At 49.1% G+C, this 9716-nt stretch overlaps 1 protein-coding gene across 1 annotated transcript; it reads right to left on the bottom strand.

Annotated features, from left to right (window-relative positions):
* Positions 1–6264: 6264 nt before the first annotated feature.
* On the bottom strand, positions 6265–8787 carry Hey1 (hes-related family bHLH transcription factor with YRPW motif 1). The gene is made up of 5 exons (NM_001191845.2): positions 8538–8787; positions 8252–8327; positions 8029–8112; positions 7700–7781; positions 6265–6833 (listed from the first exon to the last, which is right to left on the bottom strand). The coding sequence occupies exons 1-5, from the start codon at positions 8624–8626 to the stop codon at positions 6265–6267; spliced, it is 900 nt and encodes a 299-aa protein (NP_001178774.2). The 5' UTR covers positions 8627–8787.
* Positions 8788–9716: the final 929 nt, after the last annotated feature.

Raw genomic sequence — 9716 nt, 5'->3', positions numbered from 1 at the left:
ACCTGCCCATCTATCCACCCACCCATCCACCCATCCATCCACCCATCCATCCACCTGCCCATCTATCCATCCATTTACCCATCCATCCATCCACCCATCTATCCATCCACCCCCACACACATATATTCATCCATCCATTCATTCATCCATCATCCACCCATCCATTCACCCACCCACCCACCTACTCATCCAGCCATCCATCCATCCATCCATCCATCCATCCATCCATCCATCAAGTCATTAAACAAATGTTTATTGAAAGCCTCCAGTATGGTAGGTGCTGTTTTAAAGTGACAGAACCACGGAAATGACAAACCAGCCAAAAACATACAGTAAGCAAATCATCAAAAAGTGTGTACTGTCACTTTTATAGTCAATAGTGCAGTGCCATAGGGAGGAACAGAAGAGGAAAGGGAGGGTGGAGCATGAAGTGTAAGTGAGTAACCCTGTTTGAAATGGGATTGTCCTGGAAGACCTCAGGGGAAAAGAAAGCTTAGGACACACCCCAGCTGAATCTGATTACAGACATGTCTTAATCTATCTGCTGTTGCTGTAACAGAATATCACCAAATCTGATTGATTTTATGAATAGAAACTTGCTTGGCTCATAGTTCTGCATGCTGAGAGGTTCAAACCCAGAGATCCAGGGCCTGCAAGGGGCCTTCATCTTGCAGCACAGCGTGGCAGGAGTGTCTCAAAGAGAGAAAAATGGCGTGAGCTCATCCTTTTTTTGTCGGGAGCCCACTCATGGAATGGTCAGCCAACTCTCCAAATGACAGCATTGATCCATCTGACTGTGCACAGCCCCTCGAAGCTAATCACATGGCTGTCAGATGTCAGCAGGAGTTTTTAGAGGTTTTCAAATCATATAGTAGGGTGCAGTAGTGGACCTGGGCAGAGGCTTAGCAGTGAGGGCACGGGAGACTTGCCGTAGCCACTGCAAAGTGCCAGAGCCGCTGAGCCAGCTGCAGGGAGAGCAACTCGTATGAAATGGACTCAATGAGGTGTGCAGAGGCTCAGGAGCCCCTTCTGCAGCCACAATGGCTTAATGCTGCCTGCTGGAACTTTTCTAGATTCCAGAAACAAATCTGTTCCCAGGCAAGGAAAAACTCTGGAACTGGATAGATGTACCACACCCACACAAAACCCAATAAGGTTCCCAAAATCCGTATCAAGCAATTCACAACACGCTGTATCTCCAGGTCCACGAATTTCAGTAATCAATTCTCAGAGTCTTTGGGTTGAAATGTGTTTTCATGCCTGTTCACTAAATCAAGGCATAAACTCCCTACAAATGACACAGTTTTCAATTTTCAGTATGGTTCTTTAAGTTGAGTACAGGGCCACTTAACTTACAGAAAACAATTATGGAAAACGCCAACATTTCCAGTAAAGGATATGGGAAAATGTAAAACTAAGCTGTAAAGAACTCTGGGAAGTCAGCTGATTAACACCAAGTCCTAAAGCCTGCCTGAGCCCCAGACCTGTCTCTTGGGGGCACATCTTTCCCTTAAATTTGCCTGGTGCTTACTGTTGGGGAGTAGCTCTAGGACACATGCACCCACAGATGCTCACAAAGGAAGCCAGGATTTCTTCCTCCTTGTCTTGCTTGTACCACCCCAACTTGCAGCATCAACCCCTGGAGAATCTGAAGCATCCTAGAGGACCCTGCAGCCCAGCAAGCTCGAGATGAGCCCTGGATTTCAAGCTGGTTCAAATTCTTTCCTTTTTGCTGGGGCTTCTTACTTCCGGAAGTCAGGCCATGCCTTCTGGTGGGGTGCGTTGAGGGTGCTGAGTCCAGGCCACCATGCTGGCATCTTCTTAACTGTGGCAAAGTGAACACAGGAGCAAGGGGAAACACGTTCAGAAGAGATTCCTGTGAACTGTCCAGACACTACAAGAAGGATATTTTGTTTCTTTCTTTCTCCTGGCTTTATTTTATTTTGAGGGTATGTGATGGCCTAGAAAACTAACAAAATCTCCTAGTGTCAGCTTCAGTGCACAATTGATTCAATGTTTCCTTTGTCTGACGAGGCACATTCAAAAACATCCATAATAAAAATATCAGAGAAGTTCGGCCCTCCAGAAGAGCGGTTCAGGGCACTGCTCGGAGACATGGGGCTCCTGCCACCTTGCCAGCAGATAGATTTTGGTAAATAAGTTACCAACCAATAAAAATTGGTCAATTCCACATAGAAGTCCAAAGGTGAGTTATGGTCTTAAAGACTCTATAACATGTCCTGTCATTAATTTATAACAATAAATTTAGTTGAATACATGAGTGATTATCCAAGACTTCATGAATGTGACCAGGAAGATGGCTCTGCAGTTAAAATGCTCACTTGCCCTAGAATTCTGACAACATTCAATACCCAGAACATGTAGCAATGTTATCCTGACCAAGGTTAACACCCACACCCAGACTGTGGCACACCTACACACATGAACACAGGGGTGGTCGTGGTAAGCAATAAGTTACTGTTAATAATTTTTAAAGACTTCAACAGTTGGAAAGCACTAGACTAAACCTGTGTAGGAGCAAGATCTGATATGATCTCTCAACTGGCCTGATACCTGCTCTCTCCCCAGTCAGTACATGTCCTTGTGAGCAGACACTGAGGACCTCGATCCCCACCTAGTCCAACCGTTTCATTTGGCAGATGACCAAAAGAGCCTCTACAGAATTTGAATGACCTCTCCAAGGTCACCCAGTTAGATAAAGGCAGAGCTGAAGCTAAGATTTTAGCCTCTTTCCCAAGATGCCCCATTCCCTGGAGCTTGAGTTGCGAAAGAAACTGGGCCACAGCAATGTCTCAGATGATGTTGGCTCTGAAGTTGTTTTAATTATAAATCAGCGCCAGAAACTAATGAAGGCATCAAAGCCGTGGTACTGGTGCAGACCAGAAGGGCTGGGAAACTGTAACTAAGAGACACAGTATTTCCTGAGGGACTTTAAATTTAAGTAATCTATATTTAAAATATCATGACTTTAGTGACTAGCAGTAGGGACGGGAAAATCTGAATAAAAATTGCATCCTAATTTAGCAGTATGAAATAAGTTAGCTAGGGTATTTCCTGAACTTTTCTAATAGAGAAATTCATGCAAGTACTCTCTTCAGCTTTCATTAATTCACATGAATATATTTAATCAATTAAATGGGCGACCAGTAAGGACTTTCATGATATTTATGACCACTAGTAATTTTTCATAAGATAAATATACTAGGGGCTAGAGAGATGGCTCAGCCATTAAGAGCACTTGTTGCTTTTGCAGAGGACCCGGGTTTGAGCTCCAGCACCCCATGGTAGTCCACAACCATCCACAACCATCCACAACTCCAATTCAGAGGATCGAATGGTTTCTCCTGACCACCAAGGGCACCAGACACACACACAGTGCACACACACACACACACACACACACACACACACACAGTGCAGATAGTGCACAGGAAAAATATTTACACACTTAAATACATCTTCAAGAAATAAATATATAAGTCATCTAAAATGATTATTCATTCTGGTAGATTATACAGGTGGGTGAATAAAAATCATATATGATATAAACACAGACTCAAGTCACTAACTGACAACCCTGGTGTTAATTTTTAATGCATAAGTTCAAAATGTGAATTATTGTAATCTAACAGTTCTGCTGGCTCTCGGACATAGTAATTCCGTCCTCCCACTCTGGCTAACCCACACACAGAGTTTGAGATGATCCTGGGGTAGAAGGGAGAAGGGTGAAGGGAGAGAGAGAGAAAGGAAGAACTTGCTCTCCCCACAAGTACTCCCTACCAGATCATGACACAGCCATCGTCCTGGTGACAAGGATGACACATTAGGTATCTCACACTTCCACAGCTCGTTCTGCAAACCGCATTAGCAGCCATCAGCCTAGGTATCAGCACGCTGTGGGAGTGAAAGAAAGCACAATGCTGTTCGGTACGCGGTAGCACCACCGAAAGCTGTGTTTGCTAAATTTAAACATGCCTGGCAAGATCATCAAAACACTTTCCATCACAGCCCTGTGACAGGCAGAGAGTGTCTGCACCGGCACAGGCAATGCTGAGGACCAAGCCAAGGATCTCAAGAGAGACCAATGGTTGAGGCCACAGAGCAAAGGCTTGAATGGCATCCTCACATTGGAAACCCAAGAGCCAGCCTCCTGCCCTTCCCAGAGACCCAGAAGCTATTGCCCAATTGCAAAGTCTAAACTTCGCTTTGTGTTGTCTTTGCTTTCTCATCAGGGAGGTCGACCGCAGTCGTTGCCCAAAGTAAAGGAACACTATTGTCGCCTGCCAGAGTGGGTTCTGCCTTCTCTCCTCTTTGCCACTGGTGGGATCAAGGCAAACTGCTTGAGAGGCGGTGCCCCTCCATTGGCAGGATCTTCAAGGCACTGGAAGGCATTCTTCTGTGGCCAATTACTGCCTCTGTCATGGTAGCATTATTTTCTAACTTAAAGCATATGTCTGCTTCCTAACACACCGTCAGGAGCACAGCGTGATCCAAGGGTTAAGTGCGTTCCTTAGAAACTAGACAAGGGAAGACTCCTTGGAAGTTTGCAGGTGCAGAATTACAGACCGCCAACTGCTCATCACAATGCTACACCAAGCCTTCTCTGCAGGCTCAGCTACAAGGCCACTGCGGTCCTGTTTTCCCACAAAAACAAAAACAAATAGACGTATGAAATGTCTGGTTTTGTCAGCAAAGAACTGAGCGCACAGTAGGTGCGTTCAGCACTCATCAAATGATCGACCACAGCTTAAAGTGATTACTAATAACTGCAGAGCCCAGCCTGAATCTGAGTCTAGAGACAGTTCAGGGGCAGACCACCTGACTGACAGTCAGATCAGCCACAGTTCACTCCCAGGAGGCCAAGCAAAGAAGCAGTGCAGTCTAACAAAGTCACTCCCTTTGGTGGTACAAATGCACACAGCCTAGAATTCCAAGAATAATGAAACTGGCAAATGGACGAAAACCAATCGTGAGGCAAAAATGAAAACCAAGAAACTGGAGGTTTCTCTCAGTCAACACGGGGAAAGGCTAAGGAAGACAGACACGGCAGCGAATATTGTCGTTTGCTTTTTATTTAGTCACAATACATCAGTACAACAGAGGTCAAACCCAGTTTAGAGGAGGCTGTTCAAACTACACCTGCTAAAGGGAGAAGCCTGTAAAACAATACTTTTAGAGTCCAAATCAAAATTTTAAAAATGAATGAGAAGGCAGAGAAGCCCTTTTAAGTATTGCAAGAACCACATTTTCATGCACCAAATAGGAAAACACAACATAAAAATTTCCACTTAAAAGAAAATACGGCAGTTCCAGGGAAAGCGGGTAATGTGTTTAACAGGCACTGACTGCTTTTGGACTACGATCACTTCTGCAAGTCGACCCTTGTGAACTTGAGATCCGAGAGACTGAAAATGCTTTGCATGGCCGGGGTCTGCAAGGTGCAGGCGTGGTCTACATAATTGTCTTACTTGCTGCCACCGCTCCAAATGGGGACCTAGCCTACCAGTGGCTGTTTCTAAACCTGAAATATCAGAAAGGCCGGGCAGGCCACAGTAGCTGTTCATCTGGATTCAGGGCCACTGACGAGTTTGTCCACTCACCTCACTGCTCTAAGAGGCAGAGAGCCACTGACGAGTTTGTCCACTCACCTCACTGCTCTAAGAGGCAGAGAGCTAATGTCTCTAGAATAAAGCTGATCATCTGATTTGTCAACGCTTTGTTTGGAAATATAATGCTTTGCTGACCCTCCCTCCCCAAAGAGTATCACTTGTACAACACCTTAATCTGTCAACGTATTAACAAAATCATGTTAACATTGAGCATAGTGGTTTGGGAAACGAATCCTCAAAAGATTGCAACTTACAGAGCCGGGAGACAGATCCCAAACACTAATGTTAAGATTTCCCCAAGCTGGGGCAAATGGAATCATTCTTGGACAGACAGATTTATACAGTAAATGAGGCACAGAACAGTCAACAGATCAAAGTATTGGTTCATAATCACTACCTCAATTGGATCTTTTAAACAAAAATTAACTAATTTTTTTAAAACTGCTAATGCATGACATGATAAAAAAATTAAAGAAAAAAGTAAACCAACAAACCTTTAGTCTTTAGAAAAAAATTATCTGAAAATGTACCTTTTTCCTGACCTTTACTGACGACTTTAAGGTGGTGTTGGCAACTGTCCCAGCACACCTGGGATTTTAAGCTTTCCCCTCCCTTGTTCTACAGCATCAGTTCTTTAGAAAGCTCCAATCTCTGTCCCCCAAGGTCTATAGGGCTTGCCAAGGTTTGCTGCCTGTGAGGGTGTCGAAGGACTCAGTAGATGAAAGGAGCTGAAGGAGAAGGGGAAGGCTGAGAGTGAGGCCACGGAGGAGAGCAGTGGCGGCGACAGTTTGGAGGCTGAGGTCACCACGGGAAGCACTGGTCCCAAGCCGCCACTAGGGGGCGCTCGCAAGGCCGGCGCCTCAGGATGGGCAGAGGCCAGCCTGCCCTGGTGATGCGGCTCCGTGGGTGACGCCGTAGTGCCAGCGTTCCCGTGGCCATTCTGGGGCAGCAGCAGCGGGTGTGCGATGTGTGGGTGATGTCCGAAGGCGCTTCCCCAAGGAATGTGTCCGAGGCCCCCGTGAGCGCCGCTCGCGGCTTCCCGCTGGGATGCGTAGTTGTTGAGATGGGAGACCAGGCGAACACGAAGCGGATCGGAGGCATCGAGTCCTTCAATGATGCTCAGATAACGGGCAACTTCAGCCAGGCATTCCCGAAACCCCAAACTCCGATAGTCCATAGCCAGGGCGTGCGCGTCAAAATAACCTGTGCACAAAAACAAAAGAAAACCTTCAAGGCTCTGCTCATTTCCTGAATTTCTTCCACTCCAAAGGCAGCCCTTCCTGGCAACTACGTACAGGAATAAAACAGCACAGATCATGCTTGGGTCCTGCAAGCCCAAATACTTTGGAGCTGACCAAAATCTTTGCATTAATCAACATTATATGTTTGCTAATGCAAGTTCAAAGTCCAATTAGAAGCTGCTGGGCAGAAATTGGAATTCTACCCTACCAGCAGTTGAAACTATGTTCTCTCCTTTAATGTTTTCCCTCCACAACAACAAAAAATACATCAAGGACAGAGAAACCACAGAGCAGTGAAATTCATTAGACACACAGATGTAAGTTATCATCGTGGAGCTTTTAGGCACGTGGTCCTTGGTGAAGAATCTGGGGGCTGGAGACAGACACCGACTTCAGTCTCTCGCCCTGTTAGATTTTTTTTTCTCTACTTAGCCCCAGCAGGTCTCTTTCCTCCAAATTCTTTTGGCAGTTCGTTTTCTAAATCCTCTATATGAGGCTATCTAGTTGTTGTTTTTAACAAGCCATTTCCCAAGGTTTTCTTAAATAGTAACAGACAAATGTGACTGACTTGACCTAAATCAGGGCTGTCACAACTGGAGGAGCTCCTGGAGAAGGCACTTGCTGAAAGGTGCATTAGCTCATTGAGAGAGGACTAGGGTGATGTATTCGCTGTTCAAGAACCCATGTGCTGTGGAAGGTGCACTGGTTGGCAATCACATACAGCTCTCTCCCCACCCCCAAAGCAAAAGCAGGCAGGGACTGCACCAATCCCAGACTGCGCTTGCTGCTCCCTCCACGCGCAGAGCCAGCTGAGCTGGAGAGGAATACCTTTCCCTCCTGCAGTGTGCAGCATTTTCAGGTGATCCACAGTCATCTGCAAGATCTCAGCTTTTTCTAGCTTCGCAGATCCCTAAGAAGATGACAAGAGGCTTATTCGACACAAGTGCTTTTGGAGAACTTAAAATATGCACACGAACATGCATACATGTAAAATACAAACGTAAACAAAAGCAAAACGAGATGTATCCACAAAAATCTGTTGGAATTTGTGTAAGGACGTTCAACGACCTGGCACAAATGGAGGTTAGAAGCATGGAGGAGAGGAAATCAGAAGGTGCTGAAGGCTACACTAGGCGCTCTCATACTTCCTCCATTACCTGCTTCTCAAAAGCACTGGGTACCAGCCTTCTCAGCTCAGACAAACTGTTATTGATTCGGTCTCGTCGGCGCTTCTCGATGATCTATGGGAAGCAGACAAAAACAAAGGAAGGCATTTCCATTATGACTGTACATTCCAATGAGGAGCAATGTGGTTCTTTCCGTTAGTTAATATAACAATGTGCATATGTGTTTAAATTGGGGGGGGGGGGAGATACTCACGCCTCTCCGTCTTTTCCGGGCCAAAACCTGGGACGATGTGGTTGGGGACATGGAACCCAGCGCCGAACTCAAGTTTCTGTAAGATGGGAAGCAATTGCCTTGAGAAAGGATGAGGAGTCAGAGCCTTCCTACACTCAGATTTCTTTGGCAACTTGAGCTGGATAGAGCGGAGAGGATCGCTCACAGCCAGAAGCGGCCGGCCCACGACTCCCGGCAATGGGGACCCAGCACCAGCGCACCCCATCCTCTCCTCCGGCTCCGGATCGGCCGGACGCCGCTAACTCACCCATTCTCGTCTGCGCTCTCCTTCTCCACCTCGATGGTCTCGTCCAGCTCACTATCAGAGGAGCTGTAGTCCGGGTGAGCTCTCTTCATGGTGGCGGAGCGCGGGCTCCCAGGAGGGTCGCGCGGCGGGCAGGGAGGAGTTAACTGCGCGGCCGCTCGGCGCTCGGCTGCAGGCGGTGCGTGCACACTGATCCCACTCACGCTCAGCCTCTGGTTAAAACTCAACCATCCCTTTCCCACGCTGCGCCCCTTCCCAGGGATAGGGGGAGGGCGGAGGAGGCGGGGAGGTTGGGGCAGGGGCGGGGCCGCGGCTCCCGGGCAACCGCGGGCTCCCGCCAATCGGCGCCTCGCTACGCGGATTGGCAGCCGCAGTGGGGCGGGACGAGCAGACCAGGCCCGCTGCGCCCCGCCCCTGGAGCCCGCCCCTGCCCGGCGGCAGTGCGTCGGCTCTGCGGGAGCTCGGCTGGGGGCCGCGGGCGGCGGTGGGCCGGCGGCGGGCAGGAATGGAGGGCCGGCCGGGGACACCAGCCCGGCAATAGCCACCGACCCGCCCCACCCGGCGCGCCCCGATTGGCCTGGCCGTGTGCCAGGGCCGCGCCTGCAGCGCCGCCGGTGAGCCGCACGCGCCGCGGGCCGTGGGAAAGTGCCGGCGCCCCGGCCGCCAGCCAATCCGGACGGACGGCGACGGCGGCCGCGCTGGCGGCGGCGGCGGCAGCTCTGGGCGTCCGCATGAATGGAGAAGAATAGCCTGGCGGGGGAGCGGGGCTGCGCGAGGGCGCGCCTGCCGGGCTCCTGGTGTGAACCTGTAATCGGAGTCCGGGCGCCGGCGGGCCCCGGAAGCCCCTGCCCGCGTCCGGCTCTCGGCACTGCTGTCGGTGCCCAGCGGCGGGAGGCGCGCACAGTTGGCGGATCCTGCAGGAACAGTCGCCCGAGGCGCCGCTCGTTTGGGTGGTGGCCACCAGCTCTGGGAGCAGAGCCTGGGGCGCCGATCAAGGGATGCTGCCTTTTGGGCTCTGGGAGCCCGTGACAATCCTTCAGGGCTTCTCAACTCCGGGACGCATCTCATTCCCGGGAAAGTGGACCGCTTGTTTTCTGGGTTAGCTTGAGGGAGGGCTAGCTGTCCCCGGAGACATTCATTATGTTGGGATTTTTGCTGTTGTTTTGTTTTGTTTTTGCCCTC

The sequence above is a fragment of the Rattus norvegicus genome, chromosome 2 (genome assembly GCF_036323735.1).
Source record: "Rattus norvegicus strain BN/NHsdMcwi chromosome 2, GRCr8, whole genome shotgun sequence".
NCBI lineage: Eukaryota > Metazoa > Chordata > Mammalia > Rodentia > Muridae > Rattus > Rattus norvegicus.
The sequence above is the reverse complement of the archived record's forward strand: the minus strand, read 5'-3'. Positions and strand labels throughout refer to the sequence as shown.

What these genes read in the sequence shown, in the direction of transcription:
- Hey1 (NM_001191845.2), bottom strand. Translation starts at nt 8,626, where the DNA reads ATGAAGAGAGCTCACCCGGACTACAGCTCCTCTGATAGTGAGCTGGAC. An exon ending in CCCGGAAAAGACGGAGAGGC is followed by an intron (nt 8,113 to 8,251) that starts GTGAGTATCTCC and finishes TGCTTCCCATAG; the next exon opens with ATCATCGAGAAGCGCCGACG. An exon ending in GCACACTGCAGGAGGGAAAG is followed by an intron (nt 6,834 to 7,699) that starts GTATTCCTCTCC and finishes TTTTGTGCACAG; the next exon opens with GTTATTTTGACGCGCACGCC.